The sequence below is a fragment of the Helicoverpa armigera genome, chromosome 26, assembly GCF_030705265.1.
Source record: "Helicoverpa armigera isolate CAAS_96S chromosome 26, ASM3070526v1, whole genome shotgun sequence".
In the NCBI taxonomy this organism is placed as follows: Eukaryota; Metazoa; Arthropoda; class Insecta; order Lepidoptera; family Noctuidae; genus Helicoverpa; species Helicoverpa armigera.
Genome location: NC_087145.1, coordinates 1,753,224 through 1,775,285, shown reverse-complemented (window position 1 = coordinate 1,775,285; position 22,062 = coordinate 1,753,224). Strand labels below are relative to the sequence as shown.

Here is a 22,062-nt window from a genome sequence, read left to right as displayed (position 1 = left end):
CACCCGTGCATCGGAGAGCACGTAAATGTCGGTCCTGCGCCCGATCTCTCTCCGGTCGTTATTACCGTCCCATCGGGCTATGAGAGTTAAGGAATAGTGAGTGCACCTGTGTCTGCGCAAATGCTCGTGCACTATAATATGTCCTGCGTAGTTGGCTAATCTCCTTACATGAGAACAGCCGCCGTAGTCGATAATCGGCTAGGAGGACATCATCATCATTTTTACCAAGCCATAACTCTAATGTTACCTTTTCTTATGAACTTGCTTCACTTATAAGCATATATTTGACACCATCATTGTTTCGTATGGAGTATGGAGCAAGCAAATTTTATGGAAGAGGAAACACAAATAGTTGATTTATTATTTATTTTTGAACATTATGATGTATTAGGAAACCCATGGAATTGATTTTATGAGGAAAATAAAATTGGTCATAACCACATTTTGTGCAATTAAATCTCGTACGGTAACAAATCAAATCATTGCTGGTATTGTTAATTTGAAATAATATCGACTTACTTATTTAAATGGTATTATTTATATCTAGATTTAATAACGTTACTATAGTACAAATTATATCTGTATTATAAAGTATATTATAAGGTAATACTTTCTGATATTACAAACTGTTTTCTCACAAAAATAAATACTATTTTCTAGATTCCGTTCGTTCAAGGTCGATCTCGACTCTCGCAAAGTTTTTAGGTAAACACTTTTCTTGTTAGATCTAGACTAGAATTTGTTTACTTTAAATAATCTTATACCTATGTGTGAACACAAATATATTTAGCTTTGCACAGCTAATTAAATATTAGTAGGTAAAGGAAAACACGTTAATAACAGCGTAATAAGCATAACTGTTGACTCGGGGCGTGACAAATACTTAGGCATAAGATTTTTATGTTCAATAAATATACTTATGATAACTTTAATATAATTTGTAACTAGTTCTGAATTAGTTCTTGTTTCCACTAATATGTTATACTTAAATATATGTTCTAAACAAAAGCTGAACATAGTTTATCTGTTTAAACAAACGACGCGTGTTATCGGCTAGCGTAGCTAACAGATTAATTAAACAAAAAGTACGCATCTGTCGCTAAAATAACCTTCGTGTCGAGTAAAACTGTAGTTTCAGCAACAAGTTTAATAATAGTAAAATGTTGGCTTTCCGCCACAAACGGTGCAACAGTGAAAATTCAACTATCAAAAGGATCATGATTTTCAAGTACCTATATGTAATTTGACGTACCTGTAATCGGCTAATTATCGTATCACTAACACTTTCTTCACAGAACTCACTGTTTGCTTAGAACACGAAACAAAGGAAGCATACAGTTCAGTTACATCATCGAATATTCGCGGAAATTATTAACTGTTTGGTACACTTACACTTTGAACACTTCAATTAGCATAAACACTCGAAATTTGGCGAAAAACTTTTTGTCGGCGAAGTTTGTGTGTGCGGGAGTAGTGATGTCCTCGATATGAATGGATTAAGTTGATTCGTTAATTGAATGTTGTAGTGTTGTGCCGTGATAAGCGTCGGGAGGTCGCGCTGAGACTGCCCGCTCGCTGTATTGTATCATTCAGGCCGGCTCACGTGCGTTTGCATGCAAAAAACAGACAGCCGGCAACTCTCACAAACTACACTATTCCTACGTAAATTTCTCGATCATGACTGGGTATAAGGGTATTTTGGGATGAATCTAATTCTGGGTGCAACACATTAATAATTTCTTAGTTGGAACTCCTACGGATTAGGGTAACAACACGTTTGGACTTAGTGATAGAGCAAACAAGTGTAGAGGCAGGAAAATAATAAAAAATACAAGTTTAATAGATAAGTCACGTACGAAACTAGTCATATCTTCTAGTTTCTGAAGAATACTAGGTAACCTTGAAATTAATGACCCTAAACATAATGATGTTGAAATAAGTGCTATTGAGCTAAATAATCCATAATCCGATGGTATTCTATTTCTACGAGACAATGATGGGAAAGTTTTCGATTCGCACGGGAAAGGGGAACGTAAAATCAGGTATGATTATGTCTATGGTGTAAAAAACATCGAAAATTATAGGCTTCAAAGTATTCGATGATGTAGTATGATGTGATGACGTCATGCCGCGATATTTAGCGAGCAGTTATTCATTGATACACGTGTTGTAGTATTTCCGTAGAATGATCTAACAACCTTTAATTCATGGAAACTTATTCTTAAATAACAACTGAAGTGATGTCGTAAAGATGTTGTTTTTAGATGGCATCAGTTAATGAAATGTTTCGCTAAATATTAGACAGAGACCAAATTACCATACCAAATTCTCGTATAATTGCAAAACAAATAAATTCACTGAAGTCTTCAAATAATAATAAACAGAAAAGTACATTTGTTTAACAAATGAACACAGAAAAAAAATACACAACAATAACAGACTCTACCAAAAACAAAAACATTACAGTTTTCAAAAAAAAGTCCTTCACCCCGTAATAGGACATTCTCAAAATAACCCATAGGAGAGTAATTTTCATAAATAATCCGGAGATGCCGTTTCCACGGGCGTTAGAATGTGAAAACAATGGCATATCGCCAAGTTAGCCATGACGTGAAACGAACCACCATAGTACTTCGATAGCCACAGCTATTCGGGTATTCTTAAAACGAATAAAAGCCGGATATTTCTTCTTCATTCTCCACTCAGAGTTAGATTTATGATCCGGTATTTGAACAACAGTTTTATTTTCGGAAGACCAAAACATGTCTGTTACAGCCTTTTTATTGTCCCACTGCTGGGCTGCGGCCTCCTGTCACACGGAGAAGGATTGAGCATTAATCACCACCTTGCTCAATGCGGGTTGGTGATTTCAGACTATATCGTCCAGGTTTCCTCAAGATGTTTTATCGAGGTAAAAACCAACATCTTTCAAATATCAAAAGTAGCTTTTAGCCTTCATGGGTTAATACTGAAAACAATTTTCTAATCGGACAAGTGGATGATATTAACGAGTTAAAAGCAAACAAACAAACTCTTCTGCTTCATAATATTGACTTTACCTAAGTGATTAAGACTTAAGATGCATGAATGACAAATAACAATCTTGAGAAGGATCGTCAAGTACTAAAGGGATAGTAAATATTTATGTTCGGGCGTGTTAATCACCGAGTAAATCAGTGTTAGTCATAAAGTTAATCTTAGATGATGAGATTAATATATATTTGTCATCATCATCATCATCATAAAGAGTAAATCTCTCACCCTTAGCTTATGGATTTTTCAAACCGATAGTTCTATGATTATACTTTTAAGCCAGAAAAAACCTGAATACACCAAGACCTGTGACCAGTATTTTTTTTTAAGACGGGTCTATGCTAGACGAACCGAGCACGAGCAAAGCATAAGCGGAGCCGTTTTCGGCTTGTCGTTAGCGGCGTCAAGTGTGGACGAACTAGGAACCTACAACGATCACTGTTAGCAAATCCCTTTGTGTTCGTCAAAAACCGACAACAGGCGGAACGCAACCGAGCACGAACGAAATGCTCGCAGCGGGCTCGTTAGAGGCTTGTAAATTGGTCCACACTAGACGAATTGTGTTCGGCTCGTGATCCGCTCGCGCTCGGCTCCCCTAGCGTAGACGCAGCTTTATTATATTTTCATTTAATTGACAAATGACACAATTAGTTTGAGAAAGAAAGTGTCACTAGTACAAGTAAAGACATAATTTTTGCGCAGCCAAGAGTCAAGGTTAACAAAACACACGCCGTGTAATTCATGGTCCAAGAATTGACGGGCATAGCTGAAATCGTTTTGAAAACACACCGAAATAAATGAATGAGTCATTCATACATTCCTGATTCGCTGTAATTATCCAATTGAACTATTGTTTCAAGGAATTTAACACGGAAGTGTTGAAATAAATAAGATATAGAAAATGATGATTAATGGCATAATAATAGTTATTTGTTTATTTTTTGGGGCTTTTTTGAATCTTCCCGTATTCACGGGACACAACAAAGGCAGACAAAATAAACGTTACTGTTACTGTAGATTCAAAATCTTATGAGATTGTCCTGGACAGAGAATGGAAGGAGAAATGCTGTGCCCAACCCAAATAAAACTTGAGGTACCTAGACATGATGATAGAGCCTCTTCTTCCTCTGAGCCTTTTTCCCAAACTATGTTGGGGTCGGCTTCCAGTCATGATGATAGAGCAGTACTGTGAAATTTAGGCTAACAAGACTATAATACCATGCCTATTTAGCATTCACTTTTATATAATACTAGAGTAAAATTAGCATCAGTTATCAGTCCAAAAAGCAATCGTGTCCCAACCTTTAGTGGGTCGTGTGTCAAGGCGTCAAACGAACGATGTTGCTCAATCAGAATACTAGATCAACAAAGCATATTAATAAATTGGACGAGTATAATTAGGTTATTTTTGTTTATGTCAATGTACGGAGTTGAAATGGATTATTGGAGTTTGGAAGAAGAATGTAATAATCATCCTGAGATGGAGGTTGTTCTTAATGAATTCAAACAATTCAGGCATTAAGATAGAAAAATTGGGGTCAGATATGAAATTGGCGAAAATCTCACATATAGGAGTTTCTGTCTGCAACATTGAATTGAACCAGAAAAAAATATTAAGGTACAGCCTTTTCTCCACTTGGAAATTTCAAAAACCAAATTTGAAGAACAATCAAATTCTTGAACTGCATGCACCATGCTATATGGTACTGACTCTTTGGAATGACAAGAGCCCTCAAAAGCCTATGCAAACAATACAAGTTTGTTTAATGCTTATTGCGACGTTTGCAAAATCTACAAAGATCTGATGAACAAACTTATCTCATATGAACCAACAGCAAGCAACAAGTGAGTGCAAACTTCGAAGAAAGTCCGAACTTGGCACGTGTTTCAGTCATAAAGTCTAACATGTCTGCAGACTGCAGTAAAGCTAGAAGGAAGTGGATGTGCTATGTAGGCGGGATCCGGGTTTAGTTCAGCTGTACTGAATTGTTATTGTATGGGAAGATATTTATTGGGAGTTGTATGTTACTGTCCCTTTGGTAGGTGGCTAGGTGTAAATAGATCTTCATAGACCAGGCGATTTTCTTATTATTTCCAAAGTTTAACTGCTGGTCGGGAAAGCAAAGCATTCTAAACCCACCTGGGTCAAGTTAACCGGCAACCAACATAACTTTGAAAATTGAGTCACCTTCAATTTTTAAAGTTCAGTTAGTAAACAGGTGTTTTTGGAAAAACTAATGTTTTTTTTTAAATAACTGTCGTCATCGGCGAACTTGGCCCTACGAGCCAGGTGGGATTAGAAAGAATGTTGAATGAAACTTGCCGAGTAGCAGTTTCAAGTTGGTCAGAAACTTAAGATAATCACGCTGTAAAAATCAAATATTATGGTTTAACTGGATCCCTATACAACAATATGTCAACCTTCAGAGGGCGTACCAATCACACAAATCATGATTCAAATAAAAATCAACGACAATAATGCACTTGCACACAAAGCACCCAGTACATATAAGCAGAGAAGTTATAAATGGATGGAACTGGTTCCCAGAGCCTGGCACACTGACTTGTGTCAGCCATTGTACATTGATTAGATAACGATTGTGCCCAGATGCGCACGGGCATACACGAGAGCTAAATTGATTGAGTGTGACCATGTTTTTGGAGTTTTCGGGGACTGTGGAATTTTTTCAAGGTCAAGGTTTTGTTTTGAGAATTAATTTCGACATACAGTTGTGTTTCTAAAGGGGATATTGCAAAAGTTTAGATGCCTATCAAGTATGAGTTTGGGTTGAATCTCTTTTAGTATAAGAGAAAAAAATACTGAAGTTTTACATTGATAAATCTCATTTTTTAGGTAGCCGTGCAGTACTAGTCTGGTATATCAAGTTTGGCATTGGGGGAAGCATCCACTTATGAAACAAGATAGTGACAATAAGTGGCATAAATAATTGCATACATTTCTACAATGCTTCAGCTATCTAATCGTAATTGCATTAGGTACGTAGATGATTTATCAGATGGCTTAGATATTGGGCACTCATCCAAGTAGCCTATACTTACTAAACTAGTGTTTCTTTGCAAATTCAAACTATTATATCTTTACTTGTTGTATTCTAGGTATGCAAAAACCTAAACACTATTGTTGACAGATAGATATCTACAGAAATTATGTATCATTTTGTGGATTCCCGACTTGAGCGAGGGTATGAGTATTGGGATTCCTGTCTGAATTTGAATACATATGTATATGTATATGACTATTGAATGTGACCAATTGCGAGCAATAAGCTTGTAGTCATAGCATTAACCGAATTGTGCGTGTATCAAGAAAATTTCTCCTTATAGTTTTAATAACAAAATATGTATGTAGTTATCTGTTCCAGAAACCAGGTGTTTTCTTCGCCAGTATTTTAGAGTTTACGCTCCAAATACCACAAAATATTCTCCATTACAAATCATTACTACTAAACTGACATTTAGAACGCTCATATAATGCTAAAACGTTTATATGACAATACGACACAGGTTCTAAAACTGTAATATAATTTTATGTGTCTGGCGCAATGAGCTTTATTTTCAATTTAGCTAAAATATAATAGGTGTTTACCACGGCTCCGTCCGGGTCCCCTGAGAATTAATTCCCGCATCCAGTTAAATAATACCCATGCCCATGTTATTTTTGCGACTCTAGCTAGATAATGTACTACTACTACTATGTGTGTACTAGATTGCTTTGAATTGGTTCAGTAGTATTAACATGCAAGCGCGACAAACAGAGAGTAACTTTCGCATTTAGAATATTAGTAAGGATTCCACATTTTTATGGGTGCCTAACATTTTTCAGATTGATGTCAGGGGGGCAAAATATAAAATCAATAGATACTCGCAAGCTGTTTTGAGGTTTTGTTGGTTATGAATTTTTAATTTGGGTAATTAAATGGATTCGTATAAGTCTTTCCAAATTCAGAGATATGTAGGTACTATAGTAAAGACTACGACTTAAATGACGCATAAGCAAGCAGAGGCTCTGATTTGACGTCTCAAAACACAAGGATATTGCGTCGAATTATATGTCCGAATATAAGTACCTCTTTTGACAAGGTCAGTAAAGGCACACATGCGCCACATAATAAAATATTAAGATCACTTTAAAACGAAACATAATCATATAATAAACATAGTACTAAAACCGGGTGTTTAGGGGTTGTGAACATCAATTTAAGATAACATTAGGAACATATACTATTTATAAATCTTACCTAAAAAGGAAATTACGTAACGTAATAAAATAATACTTAATTATGTTAAAGACTTAAGTGTGAACCTTGATACAGGTGACATTTGAAAATATATTTTTAAATTGAAACAACTAATACCCTAAGGGCTGATTTTTCAAGAGCCAGATAAAACGTCAAGTAGCTAACTGATCAATAACTTTATCTGATTCTTTAACGAACCAATAAAGAGTTTCAATTTTTCAAAGCATAGTTACCAGTCAGTTTACTACCTGACCTTTTTTTGTGACTAGCTTCACACTACATCTGTGTGAGCGAGACGCGCTTATGAACATTTACAGATCTAAGAAAGAGACAAACAATTTTCAACTTAATGACAGCGGTTGTCACATTTTAGAGGGAATCATAACATAACCTTAAACTTTGACGACTCGTCTTCGTGTTAATATTTATTTTCCGTTCGAATTTATTGTTTGCTTTTTGTGTGTTGTGTGTAATCATGGAAAATATCGTAAAACGTGAACGTTCCACGAATTTTAACAAAAGCGAAATAAGATTATTGACTGAATTGGTGGCAAAACACCGTACTATAATTGAAAATAAGCAGACAGACGCCGTAACCAATAAAGAAAAGGAAGCAGCGTGGATAAAAATCAGTTCATTATTTAATGCGGCTACGGGATTTACAGCGAGGAGTACCAAGAGCCTGAAGCTTAAATATGAAGGCATAAAAAAGGAAACCAAAAAAACATTGGCCAAACATCGGCAAGAGCTGTACAAAACTGGTGGCGGGCCCTCTTCAGCCCCAGAGGTTACAGATATACAGGAGAGGGTTATCGCGATATGTTCGAATATCAATGGGCTGGATGCTCGAAATGACAGCGACAAAATTCCAGGTATGAAGTCAAATATTTTAAAATATTTTTGTTGATGTTACCATGGGAATTGATATAGTGTTTATGAAAACAAAAGTAATAACGCACTACATTTATCTTTAGCATCTTTCTAAGCAGTTTGTGTATTGTTGTTTTTTTTTTTCAGAACCTTTAGAACTGGAAGAGACTGCTAAAGTTGACCCGCTATCGTTGCCACTGCAATCATTAGAAAATAATTTAGTAATTGTACCATGTGATGACGATATTCCGTGTACTTTAGGTAAAATATCTAATTCAATAATAATAAATAACTTTAGAAAATAACTAAACATGTGCTGTAATTAATCTCTGGCTGCAGAATGGAAAAGAATAAATGTTTGATTTTTACTCATATCCTTGATAGATTTATGATCACATGATGGCCACTGATTTTTTTACAGAATGTTCAACCTATATATATTTATTTAATGTAAAATGAAAAACAAGGACCTGAATATATTTTTTTGTTTTAGATCAAGAAGAGTTTTGCCCATAACAGGATTTAAAGGAGAAAGTTAACAGTGAAATTGGAAATGGTATTTTAATTTATTGAAAAAAAAGTACATAGTATAATAGTGTAATAAAATATAATAGTAAATTAATTTGTTTTCAGACAAGGCCTTTGATGACTTTCAATCTATAGAGATACAGGATATGGAAGTGGATCAAACTGAAAAAGGTATGTCTTTATCAATTTTCCAGTTCATTTATTTACATTGTATAAAATAACATTAATTAAAACTTATCATTATTTTCAGAGAATAAGTGGTCTTCATGGAAGCCAAAGGCTTTAAAAACTAAGATTAGTCCATACTTGAAAAGTAATCAAAAAATTACTAAAGTTGGAGTGACTGCAAAACTGGACCATTTAACTGAATCTCGCTTAGAGCTAGTGAAGCTCCAGAAGGAAATTGCCATAAAAGAGCATGAGTTTGTCAAACAGGCACACTTATTAAAAATGCAGAACCTGCATAATGATGAAAGAAGGAAGCAGGAAATGCATGAAGTACTATTAAGTAAGCTCCGTACTGGTGTAAATTATGGAACAAGTCCTTTAGAAATAATAAATAAAGATTTATAAAATGTTTTTTTTTTTTCATTTACCTATTCAACAAAACAAGGATCTCTTTAGTCTTTGACCATTTTTTATTGTAATGTGTGTGTTTAGTTCCAATAAATTAATTTTTTATCACTACAAACCCAGACTGTTAAATTCTAATAATCCTATTCAAAAGCAGTGAATACCTCACCACAAATTATTTGATTATAACAATATGATTACTGTAAAGTGGAGGTATAATAAAAAGAACACATTGTAGTTATAAAATTGTGTTTATTAATATATCATTACTAGTTGATTAGACTTTCAAAATATTCTAACATAGAGTCCCTTGTACTATTGTGTTGGTGTCCTGGCTGGTCAGCAATGAGAGTTTCAAATTGTGGTTGTTGTGGTATGTGGACTTCAGGATCCACAGGTGGTTCGCTTTCATTTCTAATTCTTGCAAGATTATGTAAAATTGCTGTTGCTACAATAATGTCTTGAGCGAGAGGGATTCGGCACCGCATTCCTATACTTAACACAGGAAATCTCCTTTTCCAAACCCGAAACATCTCTCAATTACATTTCGAGTACGAATATGAGACTCATTATATAGTCTTTCGGCTTCTGTTCGAGGATCACTTAACGGAGTTAGTAAATAATGATTTAAGAAATAACCACTGTCACCTAGGACCAGTCCATTCTGAAATCTATTAGTATCAAACTGAAACTTTGCTGCAGAGTTTGAGAATATCAAACTGTCATGTGTTGAACCTGGCCATCGTGTTACTATATCTTCAAATTTTAAGTCGCTAGTACACATAGCTTGCACATTCAATGAGAAGAAACCTTTTCGATTTCTGTAGTCTTCTGCAGTATTGCCACCTGGTGAAATTATCTTGATGTGAGTACAATCCAATGCCGCTATAACCCTCGGAAATCGGGCAATATTAAAAAATCCTTCCTGTACTAATAATATTTCTTCTCTGTTAGCTGGCAATGTAACAAATTCCTGGCGAAGAGAGGCAATTGCTTCAGTAACTTTTCTTATAATTTTGCTCGCAGTTGAGTTGTGTATTCCAGCAAAATCACCTATCGTAATGTAGAAACTACCACACGCATAGAACCGCAAAGTCAGAAGTAATTGTTGTAAAGCTGGAACAGAATTGTTTCTGAAAAATAAAAAAATAATATATAGGTATCTTTCAATGTTACCTAGATCGTAGTCAATATACAAAAATCTCGTTTTATTATTTATATAGAAAATAATTCTTACCTGTTTGTTACGTTGGCGATTTTACTTTCAATGAGGGTTAATAAAAATTGCACAGTACTTTTTTCGAGACGAAATCTCCTATGAAATTTCTTATCATCCCATAGAGACATATTATCAGGTCTCTCTCTAATAACTCTTTCTCTTCTCTCTGACTCTAAATAATTTAGCACTATATCATCTTCCTCGATTGTTTCGTCGTCGATAGAATCAAAAATATCCATTATTTTATAATTTAGGAAGCAAGAACACAAGTATAACCTACAAAAACGAACGCGCGTGATTGCAGAAATGACAAAATATCTGAGTTATCTGACCGTTAGCGCGCTACCTGGCCCGTAAAGGGCCAGATAAATTTATCGGCTGGATAGAGAGTTTACCTGACCGTTAGGGCCTATCTGTCAATTGAAAAATTGAGATTCTCGCTAACTGTGGAATAAACCTTATCTTTCCCTTTATCTGACCATTGAAAAATCGGCCCTAATAATACTTGTATTATAATCGGTATCTTACTGACACTAGATTTTATTCTAAGTCATGATATAGGCGGAACAAAACAAAATTGACCTTGACTTTTTAGGCTTGATTTAAAGTCGTAAATCACTAAGCACTTAAACAAAGGTATACGCAATAGATGTAGAAAAAATAATGTACTTGATTTAAACTATAAACTTAATAAGTATTTGTACGATTTTACTTCTTTCTAGACAATAGTACAAAAATACCCAACGAGTGAGAAATTACCAACAGGTAAAGGGTTGCCCGAGTAAGGTCAGAAAGGCAGTCACTCCTTGTAAAACACTGGTACTGAACTGCATCAGGTTTCACTGTAAGCCGACACCATTATAGTTGGGAAAAGGCTAAGCAGATGATGAGCACGAAAAGACCTGATGCTCCACATTTTATAACCCAAACGATAAATACGGTCACGAATTATGTCGTAATATGTTATTCACACCAAAAGTATGATAACATTATAACAAAAATAGAACAGTATAATGCTTATTTAATAATTCGCTGCAACGCTTGAATGATTTCCGAGTTACTGGTGATAACCTAACTTAACAATACGATAAGCCTGGAATACGTGGTACCGATAGTTAACTAGCCTTGACATCTACATAACTAAGTTATAACACAAGTATAAGAGAGTACATATCTTTATTAGTACCTCAAATTACAATTAGAAAAATAACAGTGAAACCACGCTAGGTAGTATTATAATAAATGCAACTTACTTAAAAGCTTCTAACACTTTTCCAGTTCTTGAAAATCATGAAAAACATAGGTATACCTAATGGATTTAAGGAGCCTACCAGGGTCACGAAAGCTCGATATACTATACAAAGACAATCATACATAATTTAAAATTAACAGGCTTTTAGACTTCTACACAATCTAGTAGTGACCTGAATATTATTTTATAGACCCTTCTCGTTCAAGGTCAGAAAAGTGTAATAACTATAAATAAATAGGTATTGATATAGACGAGGTTCTTTATGAAAATAGCTTATGATGTAAAAAGTGTGATGCATAAATAAGTTTTGGATTGAGTCTCAATTCTAGTCAGACCGTCCGAATTACTGAAAATCAAAGAATTAAAAATATGTATTTTTGCTGCAAAAGCTATACAAATGTATCACTTAGTTACCTAACGTAGTCTAAACAACAAAATAAACAGACCATCCCAATAGGATTGATCCTATTGAAAAGTATCCATTTGGGAGCAAATTCATGGTCGCCGCACAATGACAAATAAAGTCCGCTAGTGCATCATTCGACTGCAATAGAAGATTGAACACGTATGAATTATTTATCGAGCAGTAGGCATATTGTGGGCAAATATTGAGTGATTTGCTTACAATAGAAACTATGGTAAATATGTACGAAATGTATTTGATACTAGTATTGTCTGTTTATATGGTAAGAGGTTAGATGTGATGCAATGTTGCAACTTAACTGTAGTTTCAATAGTATGATGTCAAAAAAACATATTTTCGTCCATCTTCTGGACACAAGATTTTGGATTACCTGCAAGATTAATTTTCATGAAATGTAACTGTTAATTTTATAATATCACAAACCACCCGAAGAACCGAACTTTACTGCATTGCTTTCATATTTTTCTAAACAAAGAATTTGAATTGATTATGTAAAGCTTGGATTAACTTAATATCAGTTATTTTAAACCTTTTATCGTGCATAGAACTATAATATGAACGAATATATATTTAATATGACTTCAACCACGTCATTATGGGTTACGGATATGGCAAAAAAAAAACATTTTATGATCTTATTTTGAACCTGTTTGTTGGTTGAGGTAATCATACAAAATCATGAGCTAATGATGATTCTATGATATTTGTGTAAAAATACAAATTACGTTATGCACCTGTTGTAGTTTAATCATTTTGAAAACAGTGATTTCTGTAGTCATTTATATTTATGGAATAAAAAAATCAATGATGGCTTTGAAACGTCCTTTCTAAGTGTTTGGCAATGAATATCGTCGAATTTAATTTTTGTTAAAAGGTCAATTCTTGGAAAGGTCAAATATTTTTTTGCGATATGGTTACCCTACTTGATTTCTAACCTCCGTGCCTATAACTCCAACTTTAGAAAATAACTGTAATATAAAAGATTTCGCAATCTTTTATATTACCTCCTTTTTTGAAGTCGGTTAAGAAAAACAAACTTTTCTTATAACCCTACATGCTTAGTTTAAATGTACGTAGGTACTAAGTATGAATACATATCAATAATAATCATTAAATAACATAGCGATGACGCGTACGTCTGTTTATTGAAAATACTGGTTTGTTAGTCATGGCATCTCGTATATTTGTTGTATGATATATACTTAATATACCTCTATGTATATAGAATACTAGCAGTTTGCCCATGGTTTCACTCGCGTCCTGTGGAACTTACTGCCCGTACCGGGATAAAATATAGCCTATGTTACTCGGTAAAAGTGTAGGTAGCTTTCCAACAGTGGAAGAAGTTTTCAAATCGGTCCAGTAGTTTTTGAGTTTATCCATTACAAACAAACAAACATAATTTTTTTCCTCTTTATGATATTAGTATACATATACATTTTAAACATGGATATAATAATATGTTTAGTTAATGTTAGTAGTCCGATAAAAACGTTATTCGGATGGTGATTCATTCAGTTTACATTTGAGTATTGTACTGAATGACGATTAAATTGATGATGTAAAGGGTCTTTTTAGATGGTTAAGTGGTTAGTGAGTAATAGTTGTAGGTAATATCTTTAAATTGGTGTATGTATGGAATCATTGAACTTATTGGGATTCGGCAATATTTTAATTAAAAGTCGTTAGATTTCTATAATATGCGTTTTATTTTAAGAGCACAAATTGACAAGACATGACAAATTTTCTAAGACAGAATCGCGCACGTTTGTGGAGACACTATCAAACAAAAGCGTTTACAAAGATATCTATCTTATAAATTTATTATTCAATACTCCCACTTAAATTTATAAGGTAGACGTTACAATTCACCAGGCACAAATCTCAAAAATAACTTACAACTTATAGGCTACACTCATCACTATAAGTTACCATAACTTTTAACTTTTCTCTAGAAACAAAACTTTTAATTAACAAACACAAACGACAAGAATAGCAAAGCTCCCACTGCTTCTCTATATGGGAAATTAATAGTCTCTTTACTTGTATTCTTAGATAAATGTACATTTACATCAGCAGGAGTACTACTACTCTTAGCATCAAACATATTAAAATTATTTATAATCGTTTTAATATACTGTTTCTGACTAATACTTATACAATCTTTTTCTCTAGTTATTTCCATACCAATAAATGAATTACATTCTAAAATCTTAATATCAAACTTTTGTTTAAGACCATTTAATATATCTGACAAAACATCTTTACTTTTCGATAATAATAATCCGTCATCAACATAAATAACTAATATTACTTTGACATCATTAAAACATCCTACAAAAACACAATTATCAGACGGACACGGTTGGAAACCATAACTAGTTAGAAAAGAACTAAACTTCTCATTCCAACATCTCGACGATTGTTTAAGACCATATATAGATTTAATCAACTTACAGACTTTGGAAGGCTGAGTTTCCAATCCCTCTGGCACCTCCATGTATATGTCCTCAGAGAGCTCACCGTACAAGAAGGCCGTCTTCACATCAAACTGCTCGATGTGAAGCTCGTCTCTAGCAGCACCCTGATGGAATCGTACCTGCTTGTGGGGAAAAAGTCTCATTATAGTCCAAGCCCTTGACTTGTGTGAACCCTCGTGCACACAGTCGTGCTTTGTATCGTACTATTTCTCCATCTTTATTCTTCTTTATAGTAAACACCCATTTGCACGATACAGGCTTCTTTTCTTTCTTTTTCTTCTTTTCTTCTCTACAGCTTTCTTCCACAGATGAGAATTTGGACTTTTCATAGCTTCTTCATAACTATTTGGAATTTCATATTCTGTGAAATTTGCTTCTAATCTTTTGTCTCGACGAGGACGTAATGAGATGGTTCTTGGTTCTTCCTGCATCAAATTTATACCTCTTGGAGGAACATAACTTTCATCCATATCTTCTAAACTCTTCATACTTTCATCTGATGATATTTCTTCAGGTTCAACATTTTGAGTTTGGGTTTCATTTAGCGGGGTAGATACTGTAGAATGTTCTTTTTCTTCTTGTTCAACTGTCATTTCTACATATCTTTTTCTTTCTTCCAGCATACTACATTCATCAAACTTAACATCTCGTGATATTGTAATCTTCTTGGTATTTTGATCATACATTCTATAATTGTCGTGGTCATATCCAACTAACAACATCTTCACACTTTTCTTGGCATGCTTCCTTCGCTTTTCCTTTGGAACATGTACATAACCAATTGATCCAAATATTCTGATATGTTGTAAGTTAGGCTTCACTCCATGCCACAGTTCAAATGACGTAACATCTCCCGTCTGGCTTGATGTATTTCTATTCAACAAATATACCGCACAGTTAACAGCTTCTGCCCACAAGTTTAAAGGAATATCCTTTGCATATAACATTGTTCTTGCAGATTCCATGATAGAACGCATCTCTCTTTCTGCTCTCCCATTCTGTTGTGGAGTATACGGCGCAGTACGTTCATGCGTTATCCCTTTACTCTCCAAAAAAGATGTGAACTCTTGGTTTATATATTCAGTACCATTATCTGTATGTAGTATCTGCAAATCACGCTGAAATCTATTCTTCACAATGGCATTGTACTTCAGAAAGCATTGAAATACTTCACTCTTATGCTACATAAAGTAAACATGGCGATAGCTTGTAGCTCCATCTTTGAACAGCACAAAGTACTTCATACCCGATACAGAAGGTTCTTCTATAGGACCGCACACATCGCTGTACACAATTTCACCAGCTTGTGTTGGACCTCGGGTAGATTTCAAGAAGGGGCGTCTTGCTTGCTTTCCATATTGACATGCTTCACAAACAAAATTCTGATCACCGCTCAATGTAACTGGAATCACACCATTCTTTGACATATTGTGAAGTTCCTTGACATTTACGTGTCCTAATCTTTCATGCCAAACTTTTATATCCGTTTGCACAACATTACAATATTCTTGTTTGATTGTTTTTATATCCAATTCATATAAATTGTTCTCTTGCAACTGTGCACACATAACAACAACATTGTTCTTCATTATCATAGCATTCTTATTGTTCTTCACTATGACATATCCTCTTCTAGTAGCTGCACCTTCAGAAAACAGATTTCTTCGTAAATCAGGTACATACAACACATGCTCAAGTCTACATCTCTCCCATGTACCATTAACCTTCTTATCTATTAACACAGTTCCTTCGCCACATACCTTTATACTCTGGTTGTTGCTCAATTTAACGGAATTGTTGCATTGAGATTCGTTCAACTCGCAGAAGTATTCTCTCCTGTAGGTCATATGCTTCGATGCTCCACTATCTAAAATCCATGCGTCTTCATCATGTTCAGATGAGCAACCTTCTGCGCTGAATGCCATGTTGTTGGTTTTCTTCTCATTGTACCTTTTCTTAGGCATCCTGCATTCTCTTGCGAAATGACCCCTTTTGTTACAATTGTAGCACACGAATCTGTGAGTTCTTTGTTCTGACGTTGGTTCTGACGTCTTTTGTTTGTCCTCATTTCTAGGTTTAAAATTTCTTTTTGACGTAACTAACGCGTTCTCACTACTATTACTCGTTTCATTGGCTAGGCTGGCTTCTTCGTCAACTAAACGCGACGTAAGAGTTTGTATGGTCTGACGATCTTCATCGAGTGACAACCATGCTTGTCTAAGAGAACGATACGTTGACGGCAACGTGCTTAGAATCTTCGTCATAATGGCGGTGTCACTTATTTTCTCACCCGTCTCTCGCAGCTGCTTTGCCAAACTTTCAACCTTTGACACGTGCTGTGCCATCGTGTCACTGGCACTATACGAGTATCGATAAAACTGCTCATGAATTAACATCTTGTTGTATTCTGACTTCTGTTCATATATAGCTTCTAGTTTTGTCATCACTTGTTTTGCGGTTTCGCAGTTTTCTATTAACGATATCTGGTTTAAATCCATCGAAGAGGTTAAGATAAACATGGCCATACCATCATCTTTATCCCACTGCACTTGCGAACCGGCTTCTAAGGGTCTTGCCTTCTCTATATTTAATCCCTTCGCTCTTAATGCGCATTTCACTTGAAATTTCCATTGTTTGAAATTTCTTCCATCAAACTTCTCGATTTTCATTCCGTTTGAAACCTCCATTTTACTGTCACTTTTATATCGGAAATAATCCTTGCTCTTAACGAACTAATAATTAAAATATATGCCTAGTTATGTGCCTGGGCCCATAACCTATTGGGATTCGGCAATATTTTAATTAAAAGTCGTTAGATTTCTATAATATGCGTTTTATTTTAAGAGCACAAATTGACAAGACATGACAAATTTTCTAAGACAGAATCGCGCACGTTTGTGGAGACACTATCAAACAAAAGCGTTTACAAAGATATCTATCTTATAAATTTATTATTCAATAGAACTTCTAGTAACTGATCTGGTCATCATTCTTCAATTAATTAATTTAATTATACATCAAAGCCACTGCCCTAAACCTAAACCTAGCCTCAATCTAAAATTAGCCTTCCCCGATAAATGTGTTATCTACCTCAAAAAGCTTTCTTGCTTGAACGTTCTAATTTCAGGATTTGGAAAAATAATTACATTATTTGTGAGAGTCATATTTTATCCGGGTACGGGAAATGGCTCACTCGAAACGCGAGTGAAAAAGTTATAGATATATGGTTTATTTCACCAACATAAACACAAATAACTTCATAGAAAGTGACAATAGCATACAGTTTTACTAGTTGTAACAATAAGTAGTTCATACATCAATATGTTTGAACAAGATAATCGGACATAATGTAGGTACCATTATTTATTTTACACTGAATACAAAAACATCATAATAAACTATTTGTTAACTATGTTTTCATCGTTTGCTTGTTTAGTTAACGTTTTTATTAATATTGCTACTTATATCTTACTACTAGGTTTTGTATTTTATTTTTACGCTATGGTGTGGGAGTCAAAAATATGGAGAAAACTACTCTCTGCCCACGGTGCTACGCATAAAACAGAAGTGCAATGAACTTAAAAATAATATCACAAATATTGCAAAATGTACATAGAGAAGAATACATATGGTAGCTATGCTATTAGGCACGATATATTTATCATTATTCTCATGCCCTTATCCCAATTCCATTTTATAAGTCTATCATAGTATAGTCATCTTACAAGTAACATCCTTTCTTAACCATATCTTTCACACAATTCATCCATCACTTCTTTGGTCGTCCCCTTCCTCTATACAGATACACACGTGATATAGTCAACTCCAAGTTGATGCGCACGAGTTGATCACGCGAATGATTAGAAGCGTTTTCAAGTAGTTATATTATTTATGCTGGGCTGTATATGTTTTTCTGAACGGCTAATTCAGCCGTTATTTTGACACAAATAATGATTTATGCTCTGTTTGAGATCAGAAAAGTTATTTACGATTTGATTTGTAAACAAATTAAGCTGAATATCAAAGGGAAGAGTGAGTACCGAATGAGTAAGACATGCTAATGGGGTTAGCACTTTTTTCCAACTTTGGATGGCCGTAAAAGTATGAAGTATCAATATTGATATAATTAAAGCGAACTCCGCGAAAACACATATTAATCCGATAAAGCTAAAGATATTGTTTGTATGTTTATTTATTTGCTTGAACGCAAATTCGTCCGTCCTATGAGATAAATAAATATAATAGATTTTGCCAGTATATTGAGGAAGACTATAGGTTACTTCCTGTCCGCGGAGTAATTCCCACGGGATGCAAGTTGAAACCGATGAATTGTAACTTAAAATTAACTAGATCGTCTGATGGAGTTCCTATGAATACCTATCCTATGAATCGAAATATCACATAATATTCCTAACATTATATCCTTATTAAAAACGGAAATATCATATAACATTCCAAACAATACAAAGAATTCATATAAAAAACACAAACAAGCAAAAATGCTTACTATACAGAACTTATAAAAATAGCACCAAAATGTAGCTTCAGCAAAATAGAACAATCGTACGATAGTCGTTGAAAACATTAGCTAATGCTGCTGACCTTACTCAAAATACTTAAATAGCTGAGTTATAGATGATGTAACTTGTGAAAACAGGTTACTATGTCGCGTTAGTTTCGCGTATTTGTCAAATCTATTCGTATTTAAATTCAATATTATATTTACGTGTCGTTTGCAGTTAGCTGAAGTATTTATTTAAATAACAATAGAAATATTTGTTGGTTGTATGTTTAGACTGTTTGTTTGTTAAATTAAAGTATAAAAACAAACAGCCTTACTACAGAAACTTAAACATCTGTGGAATACGTCTAAAAAAAATGTGGCTGCAAAACGGACCTTATTTCAACGTCATAATCTAACATCAGACGTTTAAAAGTTTTTGTGGTATGTACGACGGAAAATGTTTTTGATCTGTAAAGGGAATCTCATTCGTTTTCATTCCCTAAATTATATTTCATGTTAATAGACAGAAACTTTTTACTCTAAATCTTAGCAATAAATAAGGATTTAAAAGACCATAAAAATACATTAATAAAATGCATTAACGATCCTAACAGCGGATTTTAAAACAAATATAAATGCAGCTTGCACTAAATTGGCAACCGTCCAACTCGGTATATTATACACAAATGACGGATATCGTCATATTTCGAGCAACGGCCGTGCGTATGCGCACGCATTTAGATCAAAGATGCAGTTGCGATTTGACATGCATATTGCTCTGATTAAGTTAATATATTTGCAATTTGTTGTAAAAATTAGAGTTCAATGAACTTTTCTTGGTAAATGCTGAAAAAATGCAATGTTTACCCACACATTTTTAGTGGAATCAAGCGCAAAGCTCAAGACTGGATGCCCTCTGCCCCAACTAAAGCCGTAGGAATATATGAAGTTCCCCAAAATATATATATTACCACGTATAACCCCATCGTTAAATACTTGTAAGAACTAAATAAGTGAAGTTAATTCAGGACAATTCTAAGCTAAGTATGTTCCTGCTATATTTTAGAACACAGTGGACTCTACAAGCGTTTTCCGTCACAGCTCTGCTATATCGCCTTATATGTGATGTCGCTATCAGACTCTCGTAAATACCTTTTAGCTTTATAAATACACTCTTTCTCAATTCGGACATTTGTGTTTTTTTTTTTCGCACACATCTTGGTCTTAAATTAGCTGGCAACCTTATACTCTTAAATTCTATACTAAAGGATAAATTAACCTTCCTTAATTTAGAAATAAAATAAATAAATAACTTACCAGTATCACCCACAGCTTGACTGAGCGTATTCTCAGTGACGGGTCGCAATGCCTCCACAGCGCTGATGTAGCCCAAACGATCGGCGATCGCGCACGCTGTCTGTCCATTCTGTTAATGAGAAAGGAAATTAAAAGTGCTTCTTTGATAAAGAAGAAGGTACAAAATACTTTGAAAAATATAACCCTTCTTGGCAGTCCGGTTAAAGTATTGGTGCTTGCAAAGTCAACAAATAATATAACGTTTTAAACATATTCAAAATGTTTTGCGGTTTCTTATCGTACAATGTTGAACATTGATACTAAATAAACTCTTGAAAAACAAAAACCAAATTGGTGTATGTGTATTTTGCGGTGAACTGAGTGGGCACAGTCAGTTTTGTTACTATAAAAATATAATTATACTAATTTTGGGACTGTATTAGTACAGGTACCAATTACTGATCACCTAACATATTTATCTAAATTATCTAAAAAAATTTGACGCAACGATAAAACAAATATACACAAATTAAATTCAAATCATAAATCACCTTTACAGCCGTTAGACAAAACAAACGACATTGCTATATTCATCATACAAAAGATTATAAATCAACTAAATGAATTGGCTATAATGACTATCGCAAATAAAGTGATGAAGCATGTACAATAGACTGCACATCAGTGGTAACTGTCATGCACCTTAACTCAATAGTAATAAGTACGATTTTCCTATAAAACTGTTACCACTGACCTGAAGTTGACTGTACAATTGCACATTTAGTACTCAATAAACACTCAATATTAATTAATTGCAGACGATAACTTTGGAATATAATTCACTGCTTTATAGCATAATTAGTAATGTTTAATTTTATTGCTTTCACTTTATCGAATAAATGTTTTATGTTATGTTATTAAAACTGCATGTTAATTGCTAGATATAATTTATAGCCGATTTTTTGCAGTAGTGGAGTTAATATAATTGAAATAAAGAGCATGGGAGATATTTAGATTTTATGAGAGGGTAACAAAATAAAACCTCTTTTTGCATTTATTTTGGATACTATATTTTACTAACCGTGAAGGAACTAAAAGACCGATCAGGTTTGTCAGACTTAGATAGCTTAGTCCAAAATCGCAATCCGCTTTGAGCAAGCGTGATTAACGCTCATTCCTTCTTTTTATGTGAACAGGATAGTACCCTTCAGAGAGGCAATAAAACGGCTGCGGGATTGATCGCGCGAGTTACCGCCGTCCTGGTACATAAAAGGCCTACGAAGGAACATGATGGGTTTTAGTTAGTAAGAGTCTGACACTCTCTCAAGCTGCTAACCCACAGGGGGAGAGGTCATTTGATAATATTCATTTCGTATAATATGTATGGTAGTTTTTAAGGTATGTATCTATGGGCCAATGCAGCCTGAGAATAAACGTATTTTGATTTGATAAAAAAGTGAAAAAAGGGGGGGAGGGGCAATAAAAATACATTATATTGGTAGGTATATAAATAGCATATACTTACAGCAGACAATGCGTTGGGATCTGCATTCTGTTTCAGCAACAGCTGTATGATAAGCGTATGACCTTGCTGCGCCGCTTGGTGCAATGGCGTGAATCTGTG

General features: G+C 34.4%; 1 protein-coding gene, 1 long non-coding RNA gene and 1 pseudogene across 3 annotated transcripts in view; 1 reads left to right on the top strand and 2 right to left on the bottom strand.

Annotated features, from left to right (window-relative positions):
- LOC110382982 (ankyrin-3) overlaps positions 1-22,062 on the bottom strand; it is a 140,902-nt gene that overhangs the window by 42,814 nt on the left and 76,026 nt on the right. Inside the window, exons 16-17 of the mRNA XM_064041688.1 lie at positions 21,964-22,057; positions 20,460-20,568 (exon numbers count right to left, since the gene is read on the bottom strand). Of these exons, the coding sequence (XP_063897758.1) occupies positions 20,460-20,568; positions 21,964-22,057 (203 nt within the window). The remainder of the gene's footprint in view (positions 1-20,459; positions 20,569-21,963; positions 22,058-22,062) is intronic.
- On the top strand, positions 7,213-9,269 carry LOC126056358 (uncharacterized). 2 transcript variants are annotated; one of them, XR_010277784.1, is made up of 3 exons: positions 7,396-8,164; positions 8,310-8,423; positions 8,656-9,269. It is a non-coding gene; the product is annotated as an uncharacterized LOC126056358 (long non-coding RNA). The 2 variants fall into 2 exon arrangements; XR_010277783.1 differs by having other exon boundaries at positions 7,213-8,423.
- LOC126055954 (putative nuclease HARBI1) lies at positions 9,496-10,964 on the bottom strand (annotated as a pseudogene).